The sequence below is a fragment of the Lynx canadensis genome, chromosome E2, assembly GCF_007474595.2.
Source record: "Lynx canadensis isolate LIC74 chromosome E2, mLynCan4.pri.v2, whole genome shotgun sequence".
Lineage (NCBI taxonomy): Eukaryota > Metazoa > Chordata > Mammalia > Carnivora > Felidae > Lynx > Lynx canadensis.
This window is the reverse complement of record NC_044317.1, coordinates 38,823,398-38,850,634: the sequence shown is the minus strand read 5'-3', so window position 1 is coordinate 38,850,634 and position 27,237 is coordinate 38,823,398. Positions and strand designations below refer to the sequence as shown.

The 27,237-nt window shown below is 54.4% G+C and overlaps 1 protein-coding gene across 2 annotated transcripts; it reads right to left on the bottom strand.

Annotated features, from left to right (window-relative positions):
* Positions 1–30: 30 nt before the first annotated feature.
* Positions 31–25,861, bottom strand: VSTM2B (V-set and transmembrane domain containing 2B). Of its 2 annotated transcripts, XM_030299044.1 has the most exons (5): positions 25,780–25,861; positions 25,041–25,225; positions 24,113–24,142; positions 22,278–22,758; positions 31–513 (listed from the first exon to the last, which is right to left on the bottom strand). In XM_030299044.1, exons 1-5 carry the CDS (start codon positions 25,859–25,861, stop codon positions 425–427), a joined length of 867 nt encoding a protein of 288 aa, XP_030154904.1. In that variant the 3' UTR covers positions 31–424. The 2 variants fall into 2 exon arrangements, with proteins under 2 accessions (XP_030154904.1, XP_035920123.1); XM_036064230.1 differs by lacking the exon at positions 24,113–24,142.
* Positions 25,862–27,237: the final 1,376 nt, after the last annotated feature.

Below are 27,237 nucleotides of genomic sequence, written 5' to 3'. Positions count from 1 at the left end.
AAAGCCCCTAAAGAAAAAAAGTAAATAAAAAAATCCCTAAACACAATAATCTACTAAAAATATTTTGCTTTGTCAGAAAGGCTTTGACCCAACATTTTTACATAGTATCCTAAAGATAACTGCTCAACAGTTCGTGCAAAATGAACACTTGGAGGAAAAGTTTAGAAAAGAAAAATACATTGAAGTAGAGAACTCACTGATCCCATGCATACCGCATGGTCCAAATTCCATCTTATTTGGAAACTAGATGCATTATTTTAGGTGTTCTACATTTGTGTAACTTCCCCAAAAATATGATTTATTTTCCACATGGACTTGGTCATGCTTCTCAGTCTCTCTGTGTCCATCTGGTGACGCGAGCCTCACGCCGGGTCTGGGCAGGCCGTGTGGGCGGGCTGAGGTGCGGGGGGGATGGCTGTGCGTGTCAGTGCCCCAACAGCAGGCGAAGGAGCTTATGCAGAGCCAGCAGGAGCAGGGACAAGAGCGGGTCTGTGGCGGAGCTACGGCCAGTGCCTGCAGGGGGTGAGAAAATGGGCACGGTCAATGCCGGATTCACGAGAACCTAGCGGCCACGGGCAAACCCGGGAGAATGAGACGTCCTCCAACTTGGACGTCTTGACCTCAGTACTCAGCTGGTGCCTAGTGGCACTTCTGCACAACGATGAAGCATTTTGCTGTTTGTTATTTACAGACCACACGTTTTAGGAGCCTACTGTGGTCAGACACCAGGTACCCCTGGCCTAAAGCCGTGTGTGCTAGATGGCAATTGCAGTTCTAAAGTCCCAGTTGTTATTTGAGCTGAATAAGAAGACAATATGCCAACCACCACCCCCTACTCTCCCCAGAACTATACTGGAAAGTGCCTTCCGCATCAAAGGCCCAGCTTCCCCTCTCCTCCAAGGATACTCCATGATTGCACACAACTCCAAACCTTCCAACCCCTGCCTGAACTACACAGCTTAGTATTCACAGATGCCGTCTTAGGCATCCTGATGTTTCTGTGAGTCTTGTTTTCATGCACTGTTGGTCTGGCCTACCTTCGGGTCAAAGTGGGGAACTCAGAAATCATTGGTTGATGGAGGTGAGGGGTTCCTGGTTCCTAGGTTCTTGGAGGAGTGACCCTTGCACTGTTCTAGTGAGGTCACTTCCATTTGCTTAACTTGGTCCCCTGGCTCACCACTGGAACTGTAACGTGTGCCTTCATCCTGCCTCCCCTGGGCTGCCTGCCTGGTGTCTTGCCCATCCGTCATTGGGGTCTGCGTCTAGTGGAAGACCTTCGGTGCAACTGGAGGAAAGCCTACCCGTGAATCACAGGCTTGTCCCTGGAAGGTGGGATGCTCCAGGGGTCCTGAGAGGAGCCAGGGAAGAAGTGCTACCCAAACCGTGGGGATGACGTCACTGTCACTGCCACCCTGCTTAGGGTCAGACTGCATTAATGTAAACAGTTTCTAGCCCTACCCTGCTCACTTGTACCATCTGGAGGCCTCTCTCCTCCCTTCACTTCAGTAAGCCAGCTGGGCTGGAGCTCTGTGCCTGGATGGAGAGAGGCAGGAGGCCCTTCCCTGTGCCAAGCAGATGGTACAGAGGCTGTGGACGCCTCTGCTTATCTGCCCACGGGAGCTGCAGCCAGGCAGGCCGGGTTTCTGGCTTTCCTGACCAGGCTGGGCCTGAACCCATGACCTTCCCCTCTCTCTAGTTGGAAGAGCCATTAATCTTCTATCTAAGGTGTTTCCCCCAATCCCAAATCCGTCTTGTTCTGGCAATAACTGTGTCCTGGGCCTTAGTGTCCCTTTGTGAAAGGAGGGGGTAGGATAATGATCCAGGGGCCATTCCTGCTGGAGACTCCGAGATTCTATGTGCCCATTTTGGGAAACACAGGCTGGGTTCAAACATCTGAATGAAAAGGGGGTGGGAGCCGTCTGCAGTGCACATCTCGCCCACCATTACTTGTTTCCATGCATGGTCTGAGACCCCGTGGAGAAGCACAAGGACAGGACAAATCCACGTGCGCTAACCTTCCTCTTCAGACACTAATTTTTTACACAGTTGTCCCTCCTGGCCCTGCTTGCAGCCTGGCAGGACCTGACATTCTGCCCCTTGCCATCCATCTGTGGAAAGGACCAGGGTGTGGTCGTCACTCCCAAAACTCGGGTCCTCCTCCTCTGCTGCTTTCACTGCTACACATCACTGGGAAGAATGAGGGTGGACGTGGTGACGGGTGTGTTGATGGATGGCCAGGTGCCTGGGCTCAGGTGCACGGAAACCAGCAGTGCTGCCGGCAGAACGCTGCCTCCTGGCCACACAGGGCTTGTGTGCCCAGACTGGGCCCATTGGCCTCCAGATCTCCTGGCTCAGAACTTCACGCTCCTGCAAACCCAACACGCAGGCAGGTGCAGGCAGGATAGAAACAGCCACACGAGGCCCTGGAAAGCAGATGTCCATGTGCAGTAAAACACGGAGCCTCAAGACACACGGGGGCAGGACGAATGGCAATTGGGCTCTCGAGCTGGACAAGGGAAGTGTTGCCTGTGGAACTGGGGACAGAGGAGATGTGAGGAGACATTTTAATTTGCCTCCAGAGACTGCTGACTGGCCTTTCCCGCTGTCACAATATCACCTACTCACATTGAAAAGTTTTAAAATTGCACAAGACTTTCCAAAGACCCCGGGTTAAAACAAGCAGCCTGCCACTCTGTTTTGGGCCAGAGTGGGAGCAGCAGGGGCCAGGGGCTGAAGTGGTGGCTCCTGGAGACCAGAGCCTGTGGAGGGCAGACACCAGAGTCTGTGGTGTCTCTGCTGGTGGATGTCTGTGGGGGCTCAGCCAGGGTTTGGCTCCTGGGTGGCACCTCATCTACTCCCTAGCCCAGCGTCACCACAAAGGGGGCCAAGGGAGGTGGTCAGGGGCAGCAGGCTGGCACCTGGGAGAGAGGCTTTCAAGCAAGCCGGCTGTGTGACCTGGGGGAACACCCTTTACCTCTCTGGACATTGTGCCACCCACTCTATAGAATGGGGATGCGCATATGCATGGCTCTGTAAAATTAACATGTGCTTGGCATGTCTTTCCAGGTTAGGGTCCAGATCAAGCAAGATCACAGTGGTAGATTGCAAAAATGGCCACAGTCTCCTTCCCCCCTCACCTCTTAGATCCCAGCATCCACCCTGTGATATCCCACCCTGTGATAGTGCGTCCCCCCCACCCCTCCGAGATGCTGGGCTTGGTCACATGACTTGCTTTGGCCAGTGAATATTATCAAATGTGAAGTAAGCAAAGCCTTAAAAAAGTGCTTGTCTAGGGGCGCCTGGGTGGCTTAGTCAGTGAGTGTCTGACTTCGCTCAGGTCATGATCTCACAGTTGGTGAGTTCAAGCCCTGCGATGGGCTCTGTGCTGACAGCTCGGAGCCTGGAGCCCGCTTCGGATTCTGTCTCCCTCTCTCTGCCCCTTCCCCGCTTATGCTCTGTCTCTCTCTGTCTCTCAGAAATGAATAAATGTTAAAAAAAATTTTTTTTAAGTGCTTGTCCACTGAGGCTTGCCCTTCCTCTGTGCCTCTTGTAACCCACTGCCTATGAACAAGACTGGGCCAGCCTGCTGCAGGATAAAAGCCATGACACGTCCCAGCTGGGCTCCCTCTAGCCCAATCAGCCCTCAGCTGAAAGGGCAGCTGTCCACATGAGCAGGAATGAGTCCACAAGAGACTGGCAGAGGAGTTTCCCGACTGACCCACAGGATCATGAGCTAAATAAATGGTTCAAAGCCACCGAATTTGAGCGTCCTCTGTTACACAATTACGTAAACAGAGTCAGCTGCTCTGAAAATAGATACAATTGAGAAGGGTAACATAACTACTTCTCTGAAAAGCGTTGGAGAAAATATAATATGGGGGGTTGTCCTTCCCTCACGAGGAATGTTTCCCAAGATCGACAACTGTTTAGGACATGGCTACCGGTCCCCCTTCACTGCCCCCAGCGTCTGCTGCCTCAGTCCCTGTCTTTGCTTTCCTGGAGTGAGGCAGGACTTCCCGCTATTGCCTGGGGCTCACCTGGACCCTCCAGGGCCAGGAGGATGCCTTTGGCTCAGCTGAGGTAGGAGCTCCTATCTTGGCCTCTGCAGTGTGGGGATGGCTCTGTTCCTATGAGGCTGCTGTGTCTGGATGCTAACAGTCTCTGTATCTATTTCCTCCCTTCCTAAGAGCACCAGGAATAGCACTGGAACACGCAGAAGTTTATTTGTCATGATTAAGCTGGAAAATCAGGCTGCTTGAAATCAGGCTGGAAAATCAGAGGTGAGGGAAGCCCTCTGATGGAATAGTGGCTGATTCATTCTTTGATTTAACAAGGATCATCATTTTGCTAATCATTCTTAAAGAAACCAAAGCTGCTTTGGCTCTGCGAATATTAGCTTTTATCATTGAAATGGTGAACAGGATAAGACACCTGCTGGAGCCATTTAAGAGGCTCCCAAAGAAAACAGTGGGGGCACTCAGCCCCCATGGGCACCGCAAAGGCACCAGCCAAGCTGCTTCTGACTGGGAAATCCCACTTTTCCATTTACACGGCAATGGCAGAATGCCAAAAGCCCTGTCAGAGAACAACACAGAAGCTTTGAGGCCTGGTGATAAAAGTGAAGGAGGAGGTTTTGCTTGGGTCATCCTCTGGGACCCTTGCCTGCACTGGCTGGAGGCTAAGCCCATGAGTCAGGTTCCTGGTGGGGCAGTGCCTGCAGGGGAAGCAGCTGCCCACTCCCACTCTGTCTCAGACTCCCACAGGCGTGGGTGCACTGAGGGGACCGCCCCCGCTCTGTGGGCATCAGGAGCATGGTGAGCCGCTCCCCAGCTGACCAGTGGGGACACTAGCCAGGGAAGCCACTGTCCTCCCTCCATGTGCCCTGCTTGTCCTTCCCAGGGTCACAGATGGTTCCCTAGCTTCGGGGGTGACATCTGCCCTGCTGTGGTCTGTAGCCCCTGTCATGCTGGCCGCGGGCAGGAGGGAGCTAGGGGCCTGCTGACGATCTGCTTGCTGTACTGGAGGGGTTGCCTGGGTCAGAGCTTTGCAAACAGTGCCCCTCGGAGTCCAGGGTTGTTCAGGGGCTGTTTTTGTGTTTGTTTATGCTATAGCTTGAAAACTAAAATTTGGTTCAAGTTTGTAAAGAGTAAATAAAATTCAGAATACATTGGAGGCCTAGCTCTACCTACAGAAACAGATCCTGGGTTAAGTTGGAGGTTCACTCTGGCCACAGCGTGATGCCTGGCCTTTCCCCGTCCAGCATTGCACTAGAACATTCAGAAGCTGACTACAGCAGCCAGAGAACTAGTCCAATCTCTCTGGACAGAGCCATCCCACCAGTAAGCATGGGTATCCTGACATAAGGACTGTGATGGGGATCTTGGGGACAGTCCCCTCCATGTCACACAGAGCAAGGCCACATGAATATTCTGCATTTCATGCTGTCACAACACATCTCTTAAATATAGGCTTCTAGGCTAGAAAAGGTAGGAAGTCAAGTGAGTGCCCTGGACAAGACCCCTGTCAAGGCCAATGCTCAGTGCTGGGCCTTTGCCCTTTTCTCTGCCTCAAAGTGAGAGAAGACGGCTGGCCCCCAAGAGGCAGCAACCTTCATGGGTTGGCCTCGGACATGCACTCAGACATGGGATGGAGGCCTGTCTGGACTGGCCCTCGCTCCCATTCCCATCAGTGCCCTGCCCATCCTGGACCCACAGCAGAGGGCCAGCCCCCAGTCGAAGGAGAGGACACCCTCTTAGAGCAACCCAGTGCCAGGGTGCAAGAGGCTTCTCTCTGGGTTTAGAGGGGTTTGTGGAGTCAAGCAGAGAGGGCATGTAGGAGTCACCCTGGCCATGGTGGAGATGCCCGTGATCTGGAAGCACCAGGCCAGAGCTGAGGGCAGGGTCGGGGGCACTTCTGGGGGCTGGCCTCTCCCTCTTCTTCACCCTACCCCCTTCTCCAGCCCTGCCTCACTGGCTACAAATCACCATCTCCTGCAGAGCCCAGGGGCAACAGCAAGGAAAAGGGGAGGAAAGGAAAATGGCCACTGGAGGCTCAGTCTTGTCTGCAGAGGGGTCTGACTTGGCACACAGTTTCAAACATTACAAATTGGGGCGCTTGGGTGGCTCAATCGGTTAAGCGTCGGACTTCGGCTCAGATCATGATCTCATGGGCTCAGATCTCCCTTCATGGGCTCAAGCCCCGCATTGGGTTCTGTGCTGACAGCTCGGAGCCTGGAGCCTGCTTTGGATTCTGTGTCTCCATCTCTCTCTGCCCCTCCCCTGCTCACGCTCTGTCTCTCTCTCTGTCTCTCTCTTTCAAAAATAATAGACATTAAAAATTTTTTTAAATAAAAATTATGAATTATAGGGGCACCTGGGTGGCTCAGTGGGTTAAGTGTCCGACTGTTGATTTCAGCTCAGGTCATGATCTCACAGTTTGTGAGTTTGATCCCCGCATCAGGCTCTGCGCTGGCAGTGTGGAGCCTGCTTGGGATTCTCTCTCTCCCTATCTTTCTGCCCCTACCCTCTTGCTCTCTCTCTCAAAATAAATAAACAAAAACTTAAAAAAATTATAAATTATAATCCAACATGTAAAACTCAGAGACTTTTACCTGAAAGCACAGATTCAGGTAACCCTGGGCACGGTTTCCTCCAAGATACATGACCAGTAGCGGGCTCCTCTTCCGGCAGGAATCTGCTGCTCCTTGCTTGCTCCTGACCCCCAAATGGACCCAGGGTGGCTGCTAGTTCCCTTCTTGGCCCTCAAACAGTTGGGGCTTCCTTTGTCCAGCCAGTCTCATTCCTCTCCACCACACTGCCTGGCGCTCGGTGGGGCCTGAGTTTGCAGCCTCTGAGCCTCTGCTGTAGCATCCAGGAGGCCTGGCCAGGGTCCCGTCTTGGTTCGTACAGCACTGTGTGAAGCTGGCTCTCCCTGCTCTGACGCTCCTGGCTTCCCCATGGCCGCTGCGCCCACTCCCCTTGGCTCTCTACCTCCCCTGGATGCCGTGGTGAGCAGGCCGGGCAGCCCGGCCACAGCTGAGTGGGAAGATGCCGCCTTGCAAGGAGGCTGCTTCCCTTGTTGACGTTTTAATTAAAGCCTCTTCATGGATATTTATTCAAAGGGAGTCAGCAAGGAATAACCGGGCACTAACAGAATTGGACAGAATTAATTTCTGCCATAAAATTAATGTGTGCTGGTAACTAGGGCAAAAACTAGGCGCAACCAGTGCCGTTGGGCTTTAAAGGAAACAGAGACGTTTGGAAGGAGAGCTGAGTGTGGATGAAGAGATGTAGGAGAGCAGATGGGACGTGGGTCCCTTGGTCCCGTGTTGATCTACCCTGCCGGCCTGGCCTGCCCAGGTCCTGGGTTCGAACACAAGCTGTCCTCCGGTAGCCTCAGTGTCCAGGCAGTGGGGGGAGCCTAGGCACTCCCTGGGGTGAAGGGGGGCAGAGGCAGGTGTGGGACACTCATTTTAGCCTTGCTTGCTGTGCCTTCTCTTCCTTGCCATGGCCCGAGTGACCTCCTAAAGCATCTTCTTGTCTCCACAACACCCACTGCTCACCCCCCTCCTTCAGACACACCCAAGAACTCTCCCTGAGGTGCATAACCTCGATGCGGCCCCTCTACCCACAGGAGAAAGAACCTCCGGCTCAGTGCCACAGCTAGGACTTCTCTGTGACACTCCCAAACAACCTCACCTTTGCTGTGTCCGGCCAGCTGACCTGCACTCCAGTCCACTGTTCCTGGTGAGTGCCTACAGCAGACTCTGGGCTCACCTGCAGAACCTCCTTGTCCTTTGTCTAGTTCTGACCTCTGCCTCAAGACTGGAACAAGCACTACCTCCTCCAGGAAGCCCTCCCTGAGCTCCTAGGCACAGAGGGCTTGGGACAGATGTCTGTTCTGTTCATGTGGCCCTTTGTCTTCTCCCCTTCTCCCCCCACTCCCATAAATGCCTTTCTTACAACATGTCCTACCCCTCCACCTTTCTGGAAGCCCAAGCACCAGAGGGCTGGCCTCAGACCTCCTCCTCTCCTCTGCCCCCAGCAAGCAGCCCCACCCCCAGCAGGGAATGGATCTGATGCTGGAGCAGATGACCAGCAGTGGGGAGTGCATGGCAGGGGGCAGACCCAGCCAGGCTCAAGCAGATAGAGGTGATCAGCTTCAGGATGACTACAGCAAAGCTGGCTAGCTCTTGTTCAGACAGGCACTGTCACAGGTATATTACATCAAATACAATCCTCATAACTGTAGGAGTCACTCTTTTATTCCTACCCTACAGGTGAGGAAACTGAGGTCCAGAGATGTGAAGCAAAGTACTCAAGGCCTAGGGTTGCCAGAGAAAATACAGGACACAAGTTCAATTTGAATTTCAGGTAAACCATGGATAATTTTAAGTACATGTATATCTCAAATACTGCACAGGTCCTACTTAACCTAAAATGCTACCTCTTGTTTATCTGAAATGCAAACTGAACTGGGGGTCCTATATTTTTATTTGCTAAACCTGGACCTACCAAGGCCACACTAAGAGAAATGGCAGAGCCCAGACTTGCACTCAGACAGTGTGGCTGCCGTCCACACACCTACCCACCACATACGCCACCTCTCGGGACCAAAGAGCCGGACCCTTTCCCTGATGCCTCGGCTTGACCCCAGCCCTAGGCTGCTTCCAAGGGAGACCTCAGGGGGATGAGATGTTTTTCTGTATTTTAACCTTCGTAATAGCTTTTTAATGCAGCCAACTTTGTTGTGAACGCCTTTCCAGCTTCTATTTCTTTTGAAATTAGATCTTGCCTCAAATGATCCTTTAATGGTGTCGCTTAATGAAAATGGTAAACAGGTCTTTCTGTGTGGTCAGGAGGCTGGCATTGGTAGGGCTAGGGGTAGCCCAGACCACAGTAAGCATCAGGGTTCTCCCCATGCGGGGTTGGTGGGCGGCCTCTCTCAGTGTTGGGTCCGGGTCTCAGGGGGATCCCCCACTGCCCATCCAGATTCTCTGAGCTCTGAGCCTGCAGGATGCTAACAGGCACATGATTCTGGGTTCTCAGTGCCGAGAAAATTCTCTCCCTTCACCCTCTCAGTGGACTTAGGAGGTAGAAGCCACTCCCCTCTCACAGGCGAGACCCAGAGAGGTTAAGTGGCTTCCCTAAAGTTGCACAGCTAGTAGGCAGTACAGATACAGGAGTTAATCTGCAGTGACTCCCTGGTACCTGTGAATCGAACCTAGATTCCTTAGCCTGCTCGAGGCTCTTCCTGACCCCAACCCAGGGTCATTTCTGCCTCTCCTGCTTCCACGATGCTTCAGATGCCCCCAGCCCCAGTACACTGGGGTGCTGCATGGAAGCCACTCATGCTGTCCACTTCACTAGTCAGCCCTATCCTGTCTCCTCTGGCTGCCCACAGCCAACCCACCCTTCCCTGCCAGCCCAGCCCAGAGCCACTTACAAGGTGGCTTCCAAAACAGTTCTCACTCTGTGCACTTCTCCGCCCTGGCCCACCTTTGCTGGTCCTTTACCCTCCCTTCACATCAGCTCTCTCCTGACAGGGCCACGTTCTTGACCCACATCCACTAGCTCTAAACAGACAGGTCCTACCCAGAAAGAGGCCACAGTGCCCTTTGCAAACACAAAAACACGTCACGTGCAAACACACGATGCCCCCCAATCCCCCAGGGGCTCCATCCCAGGTTGAAGACCTAACTCCTGGCCCCACCCCAGACCACCTTGCAACTTCACCCCTCCCTTACAGCCCCACCATCATCCGTGCTGCTCACCCCGTGTCACCTGTCTGCCTCCTCTGCACCCCCAGGCCTCCCTCAGACACTGCATCCCCCAGACTCCAGCTGGAGGCTCCCTGCATCCTATGGGCTTTACAGCAAGTTCTGATCCTTCCCAGCTGTGTTTTGTGGCCATGGAAGGTCTACCTTTTGACTCCTCTCTCCCACCACCCTGGTGCGCGTCCCACACATAAAATATTCGTCAAATGAATGAATGGGAGTCCTTCTTAGGTGTCCCCAGCTAGTCTAAGCAGCCACGATGCACCAGACATCCACCAGATGCTTCATGCTTGGAATCTCATTTTTCATCTTCAAATACAAGCTGGTGCTGGAGGCCCATCGCTATCACCCTGATCTGACCTTTCAACTGCCCGAGACTGTGTGCACACATCTCTTTGTCCAACTTTTCCTCAAACTAGTTTCACCACTTCACATTCATTTTCCCTGTATTCCGATTTCTTCATTAAAAAAATTCTGTTCTATTAGGTCACATGCAGCTTTGAAAGCCACTTCAAATTATTTTCTTAGAAGGTGGCATACTCACACACACACACACACACACACACATAAACATATTTGTATACTCTATATAATTTATATACTTACATATTACATATATATATATATATATATATATATATATATATATATATATATATATTTGGACTATATCAGTTGCTTTCAAATCTTCTAAAGCAGTAGAACCCCCATTTTAAGCTAATTGCTGCATGGAAGCCTGATATCTCAAACCATTAGAAAAACAGAACAGCTCTGTTTGAAGCTGGGGGTAGGGCTGGGGCTCAGGGTTCCAAGGAACACTGTTTGGGAACCATTCACCAGAAGCTCAGGTCTGAAACTCACAGACCTGTGGATGCTGGGGTACTAGTGTGCCCATTACACAGATAGGGAATGGGCTTCAAATGAGTGGACCCTGCCCTTCTTTGGGGGCATCCTGGCTTTTTTAAATCCCTCATGTCCCCTCCATAGCCTTCATGTCCCTTGACACAGAGTCTGCCTCACATCCCCTGGCTCACGCAAATGTTGGGCACTCACTCAATGCTGGTTCAGTGAAGGCTGTTCAGTGTGTGGGTCCTTGCCTCAGCCTTCTCGCCCTGCTCCATGGAGGTGGGCCTGGCCAAGATGAGGAGGAGTGACAGACAGGAGCCCTGAGGGCCAGGGAGGAAGGCCTGGAGGCCCCTGAGTCTGGCACGGCTGGGACACAATAGCAATCCTTTCCTCTAGGCTCTGCCTCCATGGTGCCTATATATTTCTTTCTGTTTCATGCTGAGGACTTTTCTTTAGAACACAATTTAACTGAAAAGGTTAACACATTTTAATTGCCCAGGGATAGTGCTCTGAAAATTCTAGAACATGTGCTCATTAAATAAAATTAGCACAGAGGAGCTGCCCAGGATATGTCACGCATTAAAATATGACTCTGTAGACTAGCATGCATTATGAATTATTGCCTTGTGTATTTTTTGTTACATTAGTCTTTAACGCGAATACAGTTATTCATCTGCCCACCTGGAGATTTGATTTTTTAGATGCTTGAAAAAATGTATCCACGTTAACTTTTACATGGACAATATTCAGCAAGTCTTGGTCAGGCTGCATTCACCAGAGTAACCAGAGTTCAGCATATGGAAAGGCCCCTGCTCATGTCCTTCACTGGGAGTGATGCTGGTGCCTTGTAAAGGCTGAGGTGTTGGGGGAGCTGGAGTAGGCTGGGGACTAGCTGTGTCTACTCACCCCACCCATCTTACTATGGTCTGGGGACTGCAGAGAGAAGCAAGGGCTGGCATGGAATTCTGGGCCTAGTCAGTTTGTGCCATGCCACCACCTGGGACCTTTCTCCCTGTGGCCTCTATCCTAGAAGATATGGACTGAGTATGCAGTGTAACATGTGGGGAATGCCAACGCTGGGCATGTCTGCAGCCCCAAGCCCATTCATCCTGCAATACCCAACTTGTCTCCCACATGGGCCCATCTTCCCATTCCTGTTTCAACCACGTATCCACTCTTCCTTCCATCCCCCCACTCACCCATTCACTCACCCATTCACATTCTTCCTTCCACCCATCCACACCTCATTCACCCTCCCGTTTACCCATCCACCCACTCATCCACCTACCCATCCGTCCATCCATCCATCCACCCACTGATCCCTCCATCCACACCTCCACTCATCCACCCATCCTTCCATCCTTCCATCGACCCACCCATCCACTCATCCTTCCATCCATCCATCCATCCACCCACCCACCCACCCACCTATCCATTCATCCATCCACTGATCCCTCCATCCACCCACACCTCCACTCATCCTTACATCCAATCTTACATCCGGTCATCCTTCCATCCACCCACCCAAACCTCCACTCATCCTTCCATCCATCCATATTTCCACTCATCCTTCTATCCATCCCATCTACTCATTCTTCTATCCATTCTCACATCCATAAATCCTTCCATCCATTCATCCACATGTCCACGTGTCCTTCCCTCCATCCACCCATCCACATGTTCACTCATCCTTCCTTGCACTCATCCCCTACACTCTCATCCATCCATTCACATCTTTCCCTTAACTCAGACACCAGCTACTTGTTTATCTACCTATCCACCTATCTATCCAAACAGGTAGTCCAAAACCTGTCATCTCTTAGCAGGATCACTGCCTCTACAGCGGTTTCTTCACATCCACTGTCCCCACTTCTCTAATTCTGTCCCCACTTCTCTAATCTTCACACTGCAGCCAGAATATCAGTTCCAAAAACATCATGCCTCGCCACCCACTTGTTCCCCATGCTGTTGCCTTAGGACAAAGCCAAAGCTCCCATCTCTATCATAAGGCCTTATGGAGTTTGAGCTCTGAACTACTCTTTACTTAAATTTCCCAACCCTCTTGCACTGTTGGTGGGAATGCAAACTGGTGCAGCCGCTCTGGAAAACAGTGGTGGAGGTTTCTCAAAAAAATTAAAAATAGATCTACCCTATGACCCAGCAATAGCACTGCTAAGAATTTACCCAAGGAATACAGAAATGCTGATGCATAGGGGCAGTTGTACCCCAATGTTTATAGCAGCACTTTCAACAATAGCCAAATTATGGAAAGAACCTAAATGTCCATCAACTGATGAATGGATAAAGATGTGGTTTATATATACAATGGAATACTACTTGGCAATGAGAAAGAATGAAATATGGCCTTTTGTAGCAACGTGGATGGAACTGGAGAGTGTTATGCTAAGTGAAATAAGTCAGGCAGAGAAAGACAGATACCATATGTTTTCACTCATATGTGGATCCTGAGAAACCCAACAGAAGACCAGGGGGGAGGGGAAGGGAGAAAAAAAAAGTTACAGAGAGGGAAGGAGGCAAACCATAAGAGACTCTTAAATACTGAGATTAAACTGAGGGTCAATGGGGGTGGGGGAGGGGAAAGTGGGTGATGGGCATTGAGAAGGGCACCTGTTGGGATGAGTACTGGGTGTTGTATGGAAGCCAATTTGACAATAAATTTCATATAAAAAATAAAATCTTGCTTAAGGCATTAAAAAAATAAATTTCCCTCTGTTCCTTTTCTTGCTTTGCTGCCCCAACCATAGTAACTTTTTGTCAGGCCTTTGTACTCCCCTGCTCCCTCCTGCCACAGGATCTTTGCACATGCCACCCCCTCTCCCCCGAAGGCTCTACCCACTCCCTTTACACTCTCTCTTTACTCTTAACCATCTTTCAGATTATGGCTCAAGTGTCACTCCCTCAAGGACCCTTCCCTGACTGAGTCAAGTCCCCCTATTCTTAGCTCCTTAGAGACCCATGGGTCTCTCCTTTAGAGTAACCAGCCATGGGTATAAATTTCCACTTGCCATGTGACTATTTGATCAGTGTCTGTTTCTCCTTCTATCAGACTCTGAGGACCTTGTAGGTCTTATTCACATTGTGTCATCCATACCTAGTTCCTGCACATAAAAGATGCCCAATTTGACATTTGTTGAATGAATGAATGAATGAATGAATGAACTAGTGCCAGGCCCAATGAACATGGAGTAGGGAGGATACAGATATGAGAAGGAACTGGGCCTGTCTCCCCGGGGCATCAGTCTGGATGGGGTAATCAGCTAGGCACTGACTCCATGACAGGGAAGGAAATGTTGGGGGCCCTGAGACAGCAGTGGAGCCCTTCTGGGTACTCAGGGTGGATGAGACCCCTTTGGCTGCAGGGTCAGCAAAGCCTTCCTCCCTTCTGTGAAGTGATCTCCACTGGTGCCACCTTTTCTGAGTCCTTCTTGTGCCCCAGCTAAGCCCTGAATTCATTCTCAGAGCACTTCTTGCTTATTCTGACTGCCATGGTGAGACTGTGAGCTTCTTCCTGAGGTGGGGGCTGAGTCTACCTAATGCTCTGGGAAGACCCCTGCCCCTTGGCTCTGGCCATACCAGATATAGTTGGCCAAGAACCCCCACCCTAGCTCAGAATGAGCCATGACATGATGTCAGCTCTCCCTCCCCCGGGTTTATTAAAGATCCTTCATCTGGGCCAAGTGGCATTTGTATGAGAATCAATTGTAATAAAAGTTGCTATAAGGGGACTAATGTTGCAGCTGGGCTTTCCTGGCTTAAGGAAAACTGACATCCTCCTGAGGAGAGCTGATGGCAGGGGGCCAGGGATCAGCAGAGTGAGGGGCTCTCTGTCTTTGGCGACAGCCAGTAAGAGTGAGTGGGCCTCCTTTCTGGTGAGCCTGTGTAGGCTCCCTGTGCTGGTGGGAGGCAGGCTCACGTGGGGCAGGCCAGGAGCGGTCCTGGTCTTCTGGCCCTGCAAGCAGCCTGCTATGCTCCCAGCACCTCCTTCTGGTGGTCTTAGTCCTACCTTCTCCTCACTGATCCTTGAGTACCCCTTTTTTGGCAGGCAGCAGGCACTGTGAGCCACCGGGAGGGCATTTGGGTAGGGCGTGAATAGGAAAAACAAATGCAAGCACTTGCATGGAAGAGCCCGGGCATGCCCAAGCCTATGACAGTGGCCCCAATCCCCATCACTTCATAGGCCCATTCCTGTGAGGCGCTGGGCTTGCCCACAAAATCTCCTCTACCTCTACTGGTAAGAGTCCCAGTGAGGAGGACATGGGGCACCTCCTCTCCAGCCCAGGCCTGCTTTGGAGGCTCTTTGGCTAGTTGACTGCCACTGAGGGGGTTGTTCCTTCTGTTCCCTTCTCCTGTGGAGAGGCTCTCGTCCTGTGCTGCAAACACCAGCCTCTCCTCAGAACTTGGCTTTCTAGCCACTAAAGGGCCCCCCTCTTCCCATCACAATGGCCTCCCTGCTGCCAACAACCTATAGAACAGTGAAGCAAGACCAGGCATAACACAGGTGCACAGTGAGGCCTACAGGCAGGTGTGCAAATGTGGTGGTGTAACTTTGGGGCTGGACGTGAGAAGCCATGATGAACCTGTCCTTGCTCACCAAGGAGCTCCGAACTCATGGAAAATAGCCACAGTCAGGCAAGGACGAGGACGTGGCATCCTCCCCATTTCCTACCCTCCCCCTTCGAAGTGGCACAGAGAGAGAAGGACAAAAATAGCAAACCTGCTGAGCCATTTTGCAATCTGAAGGCACTCTCTGTTCTGAAGCTAGCTCATCAGCTGCCTTCCATCACCTTTAGCTCCATGATGCTCACAGAATGTGCAGAGGGAGAAATGTCTCGGAGTGAGGTCTCAGATAGGAGCACCATGAAATGATCCTGGACAGTCAATTCCATTCTTGCAAATAATGCAGAGAACAAGAACCAACATCTATTGAGCATTTTCTAGGTGCTAGGTCTCCTGAAGCTCAACTCTTTCTGTGGATTATCTCCTCTGATGCTGTCACTTGTTCTCTGTTATGGGTATGGGTGCCATCCAGATGAGAACAGATACAGAATCACATGTGGGGTGCATGGATCAGGATTTGAATGCAAGTGTTGGACTCATGCAGAGAATGGGAAGCACAGGACTTACAAAGGTTTAAGAAGGATAAGGCACATACTTTGATATCTGGGCTGTCAGAGCTCTATAGGGCCCAGAAGTAGGGAGAATGTTATGTTACCCAACCCTGGCTTAATTATGAACCAGCTAGCTGAACAGTGAGGAGCATTTGAAATGTCAGGAGAAGAAAGAAATGTCTGGAAAAGGTGGTGAGGATAACTTCCTCCTGAGTTGTTCTCAACCTCTTTCGGGTTTATGCTTTGTCCTCTTCCACCATAACTGTCTCTAGGTTGCTCTGAGAGAACTGACCTCACCCAGGCCCCTCCCCCTGGGCTCATCCTTAATGGGCACTGGGGTCCAGCAGGTGCCTCAGGAGGTGCCCTGTGTACAGGTGGCCTCCACAGACACCAGTTGGTCTGTTCCCCATGGCAGCCCTTCTGGCAAGGTGGTCACTTCTGAGCTGGACCAGAACAGAGCCCCCAGGGGTAGCTAAGTGTGGGTGTATTATAAGTGGGGAGAAAGCTTTTGTAATGTCCACTTTGGCTCTATTTTGTATAGACAGAGCTCCCCCCTCCCCTCAACATTCCACTTGAACCAAAACACCAGAAGCCAGTCCAAAGTAGCTTTGAGGTTCAGCCCGGGGGGTGGTAATGCAGAACAGAACAACCAATAATTTCTAGAAACAGCCTCCCTGGGATTGCCAACACAAGGACTTCGCAAGACCTACATCTCAAGGGCCATCTCATGGAGGGTACAGGTCTCACCGGCCACTGAGGGGCTGCTGCTGAGCCCCTCCAGCGGCCACTTCCATGACTCACTGCACAATAGCAGCTAGCCTGAGCCCAGAGCAGGACAAATTGGATAAGTTATCTTAGTGTTTATAGTACACCTTCCCCAAGAGCACCAAAGCCACTGACAAGCAGGTTAATTTTCCCAGAAGCCCCACCCCAGGGAAGGAGGTTTGTCACCCTTTAAGAACAGGTAGGGATCAGCAGTTACAGGTGCTGGGCCTGTTTGCTGGTCGTCTTAAACTTTCCTGCAGCCCTTACACAAGACAAAGGGAAGCTTCTCACGCTTCGGGTATGAGTTTCTGAGAGATGCCTGGTGATAGTCAGCAAAGCATGGGGGAATAGAAAAGATAATACTTTTTTTTCTCCTGTGCTGCAAAGATGTGCTAAAACCAAGCTGCCTTCTCCCATAAAGCTCAGGGGTTTAGACCACAGCCAAGCCCTTGCCTTGGTCCACATGGGGCAGAAACTAATCAATATCGTATTACAAAAGCACTTGACCTCATTTATCCCACAGATGCTTGGGGAATCCTTAATATTCAGAGCTTTAAAAATGTGCGCCTGGCGTATTTAATGAGAAGCTCCGTGGTGGGTTTGGCTCCCTAGTGACATTTAGAAAGGGCCGGCTCTCAGCTTTCTCATGGGGGCTGCCACCCCAGCTGGGAAAGGGTCTGGGCCCTGGGGACGGACGTGTGAGATGAAGTGAGGCAGGAGGAGTTATGGAGAATGGCAAAAAGGAGGGAAACCTGTGATATGTGCGTGTGGCACATAATCAGTGCTCAGTAAAAGGTAAGTATTATTTATCACCATTAAATCCACAGTGTAGCCATTTTATCCTCAATTCGGGGTCTCTCCTCTGAGGAGAGAATGGCCACGCAGTGAGCTGGCTAACGACTGGACAAATGCCATTCCATTTGGTGTGACTTTCTCTATTTGTGTGGTACAGGACAGGGAGGGAGGTAAGGCCTCCAGAAGCTTCCGCAGGGCTGACCTAAGCAGGAGGACAAAGCCCCAGGTGCCCCCTCAAGTCAGAAATCGCACACTGTCTACAGGAAGCCTCCTCTGATTGCCTTAGCTGGAGTAGGGCTAGCCCCTCCTGGGACTCCCACTGACACAGACAGCTTTGTCCTGGACATACATGGGCGCCCTTGCCACTCTTGAGCTGGGCCCATGGCTGGCCTTGCCAGTTCCCACTCATGGCAATCACATGACAGGCTGATGAGGGAGAGGACGCCATGCAGCCAATAATCACACACATTTGCTGCTGTCAGGGGATGATGCAGGCCATCTCTCGCCAGCTGTGAGGCTCAGCCATTTTCTTTATGAAATCCTTTAATTTTCTCTTTCAGGATGCCCAGGGAGCCTCTCCCTCTCTCTGGACAAATTGTGCCAGATTATTTCTCTTTAATTATGATCCTCGTTTCACATCGGAGCTGAGGGAAGAGTGGATTGTTTATTTAATCCAATGTTTTTGGGTCCTCGTGGGGTCAGGGAGATGGGAACACTGGGTGACTGCCGCCTGGCCCTGCTGGCTAGTTGGAGACTTTCCCCAGCTCCGTTGAGATCGTCCCAGGTCATGCCGGCACCATTTCCGCCAGCTGTCAGCCATGGGTGGCATAGGTTGAGAGTGATGCCTTCACCTTGTCCACAGCCCCCTCAGTCATGGTTTACGGTTGCCATGGAGACACCCAGGATGCTCCCCTTGATGGCTCCCCAGCATAGAGCCTCTTTAAAGCCAGCACACCCATGGCCTTGGCTGTCTTCTCCATTAGGAAATGCAATATTGAGAGCCAGTTTCTCCGTGTGGGCACCAGGCAGGAGTTTTGCCACATCAGCCGCTCTCTGTCGGGGCCAGGGCACCTCGCCTGGAGGCTGGAGCCTTTAGGCTAATTAGACGTTCACATGCCACAAGATCTGAGCCCCAGGTCCTTGCAGAGGGGGATCCTCTTGCCAACATGCAAGCACTTCAGTTGCTAAGTGTATCTTCTGAGGCCACACTAGCTTCACGCTGTGGTGCCTTCCGGATTAGAAGGGTTTTGTCTGGAAGGTACTCTGTTTTGTTTCTCTCTTTCTCTCTCCCTCTCTTTTTTTCTAGAAATGGCAATCAGCACAAAGTGTTCATATAAAATAGGTCAGTGTTCAGATTAATCAGGAGCCAGATTTATGAGAACGTGGCTAGGAAGGGGCCTGGTCTCCTGTGCCAGCTCTGCTGTGCTAATCCAGCCCATGTTATTTTTAAGCACAAATATCAAAACGTCTCTTGACAAATGAGACGTGAAATGAATGAGTTTTTGCACATAAACTTTTTAGTACAAATATGTATTTGGCTGTGTTGGGTGCAAGTGGGGCACAGGAAGGGTTTCCTGGCCTGGCTGTGCAGAAGCTGAAGGGTGAGGGATTCAGGTCAGTACCCACCCCCCCCCCCGACCCCACCCCTTCTCTGGCATCACCAAAGTAGCTTGCTTGAATAACAGAGTACCACAGTACTGTCTGGGACTTCTTCTGACTTTCTTCCAGGAGTAATCACTTAACCGGTGACCGTCTGGGGAGGTGGATTGGGACCACCACTGAGGCTGCCATTCTGAAACAGCCAGAGTGACCACTTGACCCGGCCTGGGATGACCTTTGGGTTTGTCTTGGAGCTAGGGTGGAACCTATCTTCCGCTCTCTGAGAGTCAGGTTATTCCTCTGTTCCTCCCCCCCCCCAATCCACCTTTCTCCCACTCTGCTCTGAGCCTCTGGGCACTGGTCCACATAGGCTGCATCAGCCAGCACCCTGCCTCTGCTCTTAGGGGGCTTTGGCCAGTAGGAGGCCCTGACGGGACACTGGAGGTGCAGGAGGAAGTTGAGGTCCTTGCTGGGCCATCGTACCAAGGCCACAGCTCCTGTCAGGCAGGTCACTCCATCTGGCGCGCCCCTCTGGGTTATACTAATCACTCCCCCTTTGCCATTAGAGGTGTTAATGGCTCCCACTGCCACTAGCCCTGGGGACTGGCACTCACCCTTCTCTGGCTGTCCTAACCCTGTCCACACCTTCAAACACTACTCTCATCGCCTCTCCCCCATAACCCTGTTTGAATGTGCCATTTGCTTAGCCAAGCACCCTGACTGATAGACTCTGTCAACAGTCTATCACCTTGCTTGTGAACCAGGTGGCAGTGTCGTGCCTGGTCCCCTGCCCTCTAGGCTGCTAAGAACTGAGCAGGGAAGGCCAAGCCTGAGGTTGCTGTCTCAAGCTCCCTCTCCAGCTCATGCTGCTGGCAGCTCTGGGTGATTGGCTGGCCTGCTGCACCCCAGGGAGGCTCAGCAGGACTACACACGGCTCAACAACACAGCCTTGCAGAAAGGTTATTAATGCCTGCCACCAAAGATAGTCTTCAGACTTTGCCCCATCGACCAAGCCCCAGCTTGGGTGGCTTCGGGTGGTGGGCAGGATGGGACATTTAAGACAGCATGGGTCCCTCCTTGGGATCAAGGTAATTCAGGTATGTTTGTGGGTTAGGAAGTCAGCTAACCCATTTCTCCATGCGCATATCTCCAGAGGTGCCCACTGTACTGCGACTCTCCCAAGACCTTCACCTGGAGACAGGAAGATGTAGGCTTTCTGGTCTTTTGGCAGAAGGCCCACCTTCTGGCCTTCTGAATGGGAGTTGGAAAGAAACCTGGGGTTCTTTCTGAGATGTGTCTACGTGGTTCCTGGCCTATTCAGGAGCTGGCAACAGTTTTGGGGTGACAGAGACCTTAGGGGCCACCATACCCCCATCCTGGTGGCACTTCCCTGCCCTGATGGGAGCCCAGCTGGCTGTGCTTTCTGGAGGGAAATGCACACTACAAGCCACTCCATGGGAGGGCAGAGGAACCCCAGCCTGGGCTGCTGCCCTGATCTGTGTGGGCATTAAAATACTGCCCTGTGACTGGCAGATACCCAAGGCCCCACCTGCTGGGAGGTCCTGGACACTGTGCCATCAGAACTGAACTGATGTGAGGACCCCCAGATCTCCCAGAAAGAAGGGTACTTACTATCTGTGCCACCCTCCACAGACAGGTTCCCTGTTGGGATGAGTTGCCCTAGAGCCCCCTTGTGGCCAGCCCAGAGACTGAATATTTGACTAGCAATGCAGAGCATAGTTGGATCAGCCTTGGTTCTGCTCAAGGTGTCAAGGTTCTGGCCGGGTGGAAAGGGAGATTCAAGCAGGAATGAGCTCAAAGCCTTGGTCTCATTAACACCTTTTGTGAGCACTACCGAGTTTATTCTCAAAGATCTCTTTCATATAATCCTTCCTTGACCAAAGCCTTGACCAAAGTCTCTGTTGGATCTGCTGGGCATTCAAGGCCCTCAGCAGCTTGGCCTCCAACTGCCAACCACTCAGCCTTATCTCCCCCATCCCCTCCTCTCTGGCCAGAGCAGGTAATTACCAAGGTGATGACAACAAACATTTACATAGAAATCTCCATACTGAGCTCCCTCTGAGATCAGGGAATACCATTCTATTTTACAGATGAAGAAATATGTTCAGACATGTTAAGCCACTTGCTTAAGTCATACAGCTAGTAAGCTGTGGAAGCACAACTCACATCTGGGCTTCTGCCTTCCAAATCCTTTGCTTTGCCACTCCACTCATGGTCTGTAGAACATCCCATAAGAGTGCAAGCAGAGGTGCTTTTTTTTTTTTTTTTTAATCATGCAACTAAGCCAATCGCAAGTCAATAACTACTTTTCCAGCACACTTACTGTGTGCTAAACAGAGATGGCTAAGTCCCCCCAGGATTTATGCTCTCCTTCTACCCAGAAGAGAGGAGGTCAAAAACAGCTCCTAAGCTAACCTTGCATCTATGGGGCACCAAGTGGCTTAGTTCTGGCCAAAAGGTGAGGGTGAAGGTAATATACCACTTCTAGTCCTGGCCTTAAAAGCCTGCCTTGCCAGTCTCTACAGCAGCTTTTCTCTCTGAGAGAATTAACCCCTACCAAAGTGATTTCAGTGGCTATTTTCTCAATCTTCCAAGAATTATACACACTCTGCCCCAGAGCTGCTGCCCTGGCAGTCAGTATGTTTTCCTGCTCTCTGACTCCCCTCTGCCTGCCCCACCTTCCATCTCCCCCAGCCCTTTTGGCTCCCTAGGAAAGCAGGCCTTAACATGTGGGTGCTCTCCTAGCAATGACAAAGCTCTATCCTTACTTCCCCAATCCCCCAAGAGGGCCCAAAGGGGACTATTTATAGCACAGCCTGTGCCTAGGACCATTCTGGACTTAACCAAAGAGAGCAGAGGCTACTCAGCCAGGCCCAACCACACAGCCTTGGACAAATTCTGTCTGTTCTATCAGTCAATCAGCATCCAGACGCACGATGCCTGAGTGGTAACCACCTCCTTCCACTCTGGATGCTAGCGCCCCACCCTCTAGACTCTAAGGACCCCAGGAGAAAAAGGTCCAGTTCTCCAAACTCATCATGAGAGGGGTCCTCACACTGGAGCCGCTTGCCTACTCTTACCCAGAATTTGGGGCAAGGCCGCCCCTCCCCCCTTCGTAAATCAAGTCTTGAAAGCTTCGAAGCAACCAGCAATAAACAGGAAACAACAAGAAGAGAACCCAAGGGAGGCTGCAGAAAACTTGCCCCAGGCGCATGCACCCACGTGAACTACCACCACTAGGCAAACCCAAGTGCCACAGCAGGGCTGCCTCTCTGGCCAGAGCCACTCAGGACCCTGTCCCCGCAGCCCCCGTTCGAGCGCGCCCCCCTCTCTGCACACGCTCTTACCTGAGCCGTGCCTCTGGCGCAGAAGGACCGCCTGGCCCAGTGGCGGTGACGCTGACGAAGCAGCGGCCGCAGCCGCGACAGTGGTGGCGGCTGCGTGGGCCGCGGAGGCAGCGGCCGCCTCTGGGACTCCGGGACCTGGGGCAGCAGGAGGACTCCCCGGAGGCGGGCTTTTGTCGCCGTGGCCAGGGTCGGAGGTGGCTCGGCCTGCGGCGCCGGTGGCACCCAAGTTGTTGGAGTTGGCAGCGCTGGCGGGGCCGTGGCGACGCGGACCGCTGCTCTGAATGTGGGACACGGCCTCGGCGGCCTGCATGTTGGGCGGCGCGAAGCGCGAGAGCACGCGCAGCAGCGCCTGGGCCTTGTGCTCCTGCGTGTCGTCGTCGCTGTAGTCGGACACGCGGCATTCGTACACGCCCTCGTCCTGCCGCCGCACGGCCGACAACCGCAGCCTGTGCGAGATGTCATTGCCCTGGACGCGCACGGTCTGCAAGACAGCAGGGGCTGGGGTCAGAAGGCCGGGATGGACAGGTCCACGACGCGCTCTCCCTGCCGGCGAAGTGCACCTGCGCCCAGCTCTGCCATTGCGCCCCCATGCCACAGCACCCCAACACCTCTGGACGCAGGTTTGCCTGTCGTGACCCGGTTTTCCTTTCATTCCGTGGCTCCCCAGTGGCCTGGGGCTCCCAATCCTGATTGGATCTTGGATGGCCCTACCCATTGCATCGTGTCCCCATCATCTTAACCGAATTCATCACGTTGCATCCTCCTGCCAAACTATGCTTCTGACCTTCAGAGCTGCAGAACCTACCCGTCCTTCCTCCCTCCTGCATCTTGGAGAAGTCTCAGGCTCGGCCTCCTGTGGCTAACCACCCTCTTTGCTGCACGGCCTTAAGCCCAGCCCTCCACATCTACTCACACCAACATTCCTTTACTCTGGATTTCGGAGGGCCTGGGTAGTGCCGGAAGGACAGCCACTCTGCTCTCAGACTACACATAAAAACTTGCCCCCCCACCCCTCCAGCCCTTTACAGCTAACCCTCCGCCCTCCCAAGGAGGCGACGCTGAGGTTGCTGTTGGGTCCCCAGAGCTTTGCTACTTCGCAGTCTGCTTTTCAGCGCGGCAGCCTGAAGCTCCCGACCAAGCTCTCCTCCCCCGCGTCCTGGAGGAGACGTGGGCAAGCAACCGCTCTGGGGCCCTCACCTCGGAACCTAGAGCTCCATGAGGCCCTGGTGGTCTCCAGGCCCCGATACTTCCACGCTCCAGCTGGGGAAGCGTAGACGCATCTCCTCCCGAGCCCCACGACCCCAGCGCCTCTCAGCGCCGCCAACCCCCGCCCCACACCTTCTTCCACAACGAGCCCACTGCGCCGGGCACCGGACCCGGACCCCAGGCAGAGGAGAGGGCTGCGGCGGAAGGGCCACCTGGGCGCCGGGTGTGTGTATGTGTGTGGAGGAGGGGTGGGCCCACAGTCGGAGCACAGGTCGCTGCTAGCGCAAGGAGCAGCGCGCTCCAGTTGCTGGGAGACATGCCAGCAGAACAGAGGCAAGCGGATGCGCAGGGGCCTGAACGCGCCGGCCGGCTGGAGGAGAGTTTTACAGGTGAGCGCCGAACGGAGAAAGGAGATTCAGGCCTGGGACCCTTGATTTACACAAAAGCGAACCCGATTCCGCTAGCGGCGACAGATGGCCCCCCCGACCTGCCAAGCAGCCGACTGTGCAGGGCTGCGAGTAAGGCCCTACACCGCGGCGGCCGCTGAGCCTTTCTAAAAGGGAGGAAGATGTGGGGCGCGAAGCGGCCAGAAGGGGTCTCCCGCGGCCCGCGCTGGGCTCCACACTTACGCTGATTTTAGTTGCATCCTTATTTGTTACCTAAAATGCAAAGAGGGAGAGAGACACATTAGGCTCTCGGCCTTCAGGCTCCGGGGAACTCAGATACGCCTCCGGCAAGGGGACTCTCTGCGGGCGGGCTAGGATTCGAAACGGCTCGGGAAGTGGCCGGGGCTGAGGGCACGAAGGACATCAGGATCTCCTGGAGTTTTACCCTGAAGGAAGCATGGTGCCTGACCTAGGAGGGGCTGCCCTAGCACACCTGCCGGCCAAAGAGGAAAGGCTGGATTGCCAGCAGGGTGGGAAGAAAGGCTCATCACCCTCCCTGGAGCATTCTCATTCCCTGCAGTGTTTCCCTAAACCCCGTGGAAAGCTGGATGGAGGGGCCGGTGTATCTGGACGGGACGCAGAGGGAGACGTGAGCAGTAACTCTGGGTGGGACCTTGGGTAGAGGGCAGCTGTGTGTATGTGTGTGTGTGTGTTCGAGTGTACGTAAGAGACTGGTTTAAGAGGCCTTCTGACAGTGGGAGCCTTCCCTCCGATCCTGAGGAACCCAGCCAAGAGGAGCTTAACTCCTTGGCCCTGTGCCCCGGGGACCTCGGAGTAGCAGAGGGCCGGGAAAGCCTGGCCCTACCAAGTGGCCTTCCTTCAGGACCCAGCACCCATCTGACTCCGGTGCCCGCAGCCAGCAAGCAAGAGCAGTCGAACTGGATGAGGTGTCGCTTTTAGCGGCAGGCTGCAGTTCGGGAGGTTTAAGGGAAAGGAGAAGGATTACCAGGATTTGTGGGTAACGATTGCTGCTGTTGAAGATGCTGTGGGGATGGGGAAGGTGGGAGACGGGCTGCTCCACCAGTGCGCGCCCTGCCTTTTCTGCCAGGATTACCCCAGCCGCCCCGGCCTGAGCCGAGAGAGCGCCGGCGCCGCGTGGGCGGCGGGTTACCTTGCTCCGGGCGCCGGGCACGCTGAGCGCCAGCTCGTGCAGCAGCTCCCGGGGCGGCTCCTTGAGGTACCACCACTGAATCTCCAGCGAATACGAGGTGGCTCCGCTAGCCCGGAACGCGCAGGGCATTTCGATGTCGTCTCCCTCCCGTACTGTCACATCTTTGGGGACTTCGGTAAATGTAGCTGGGGGCGGGGGAAGAGAGAGGCGTGACCAGCTGTGGGGCGGGGGCCTGGGGCAACCCTAAGCGAGACGGTGCGTCCCCGGCTCGCCGGCCTTGTGCTTGCCACCCCCAAGCCACAAGCGTGGCCCAGGCGTTAGCAAAGTTCGGTCGAGCGGCTGCCGGGCCCTAGCAGAGACCAGCTACCGCTGCAGGCTGCTTCCCTCAGGATCGGGCGGGGCAGCAGGGGCGGCTTACGCTTCTACCCGGCGCCCAGCCGCACTGCCGGAGCCAGGCTGGGGCGCGCCGACTCCCGCTCCCCGCGAGCCGCCTCTCCGCAGCCCGAGCACGGGTCCGGCTCCGAATGACCCCGGCTCGAGCGCCGCAGCTGCGGCGACCCTTCGCTGCTCTCCTCCCCCTGCCCCTCTGGGCCCGGGCTGAACACCGGGATTGTTGGAGACCGTGAAGCCGTCCCCTTCTCTTCTTCCTCCTGCTCCTTGGCGACCGGGACAGGCTGGCTCTGGCGGCCCCAGCAAGGATCCCCTGAGCCCCCCGCGGCAGCAAAGTTCCCGCGCTCACCGTCGGCCACGAAGAGCAGCAGGGCGTGCAGCAGCAGCGGCGGCAGGTATCCGAGGGCGCCGAGCCGGTTCCGCTGTTCCATCTCCCGCGGGGGGCGCGGCGGCGGCGGGGGCCCGGGCGCGGAGAGGCGGCGGTGGTGGCAGCGTGGGCTCGGATCCGGCTCCAGCTCGGGCTAGGACGCCTCCGAGCCTGCCATGGCCCCGCGCGGCGCCCCCTCCCCCGGCCGCCGGCGGCCGCCAATCAGCCCAGCTCCCTCGCCGGCTTGCCCGGCGCGGCTCCGGCGGGGGGCGCTGCGCGGGGGGCTCAGGACGCGAGGTCCCGCCGGGAGGCTACTGGTGATCTGTCCGTGCCTCCTTCTATCCCGCTGTCCACAGGACGATGGGGAACCGCAATTCAGTCTCTGCCCGGCGGGCCGGACAGAGGCTGGGCCGCCCCGGGACCCTCCCTTGCAGGGAGTGCGCGCCTCAGAGCTGCGAGCTTCTGCTTCCCAGTCTCCTTATGGTTTGGCTCCCGACTGCCACCTCCTCTGGCTCCCGCCGAGCTCTCCCGCCGCCGCCCCCGCTGGTCCCTCCGCGGCTCTTTCCGCAAGGCGAGTGGGCGCTCAGCCGCGGCGCGCAGACCTGGCGTCCGACCCAGTGCAGCGCGGGGAGAGCGGGTCCGGCGTGGCGGACCCAGCGCCGAAGAGAGGCGGGGAGAGGGGGAAGGGAAGGGGAAAGGGAGGAGGCGGTCAGTGGCTAGGCGCGGAGCCGCCTCCACCGCTGCATCACCCCCGCCCTTCGCTCCCCTTCCACAGCCGGCACCGCCCCCGCCCCAGAGCGCCCCCCGCTCCAGGGGGTCGCTTGGAGGGCCCACAGTCTCTGTGGTTGGAGCGCAGCCCCGCCCAGCACCCGCTTTGGCTGGGGGTCCTCCCACCCAAACTCTCCCTGGCTTCTTCCCAATCTCCCTCTCCCGAGACGGCCGCTTATCCTGCGTGCCCCGCGGCCCTCTCCGCAGACCCCCGCCCTCAACTGCTTACCCCAGTTTGGGCAAAGAGCTGCACCGCTCTTTGTCCCAGGCCCAGGCCATGGCTGGTGGGTGGGCGCCAGGGGCCGGGGAGAAGGGCGGAGCGCTGTGCTGGGCTGGGGACGAGGCCGGGTGACGGAGGCGACGCCGGGAGTCTGCAGTGTGCGAGCGAGAAGTGAGCGCAGAGCGCCCGGCGAGCAGGTGCCTGTGGCGCGGAGAGCGCACGAGCAAGCCAGCGAGCAGCGGGCCGTGAGTGACGGCAGAGGCGGCGGGGGTGGGGTGGGGTGGGGAGCGCCCAGCACGACTCAGGGCCCCGGAGGTTTCCAAGCGGGGGTGGGGTTCCTGCACCTCAGTCGTTGGCCCTGCGTCCCCACTCGTTCCTCGCCGGTCGCAGCTCTCGCTTTACCGGGTGCAAGGAGGGGGGGATCCCCAGGCAGCTAGAGGCAAAGGTCGGGT

Bases quoted from the DNA above. Each gene is read 5' to 3' on its own strand.
- VSTM2B (XM_030299044.1), bottom strand. From the start codon at position 25,861: ATGGAACAGCGGAACCGGCTCGGCGCCCTCGGATACCTGCCGCCGCTG. The intron at 24,143-25,040 runs GTAACCCGCCGC...TTTGCATTTTAG, and splicing joins TGCCCGGCGCCCGGAGCAAG to GTAACAAATAAGGATGCAAC. The intron at 514-22,277 runs GTAAGAGCGTGT...CACCCCCTGCAG, and splicing joins GCGCCAGAGGCACGGCTCAG to GCACTGGCCGTAGCTCCGCC.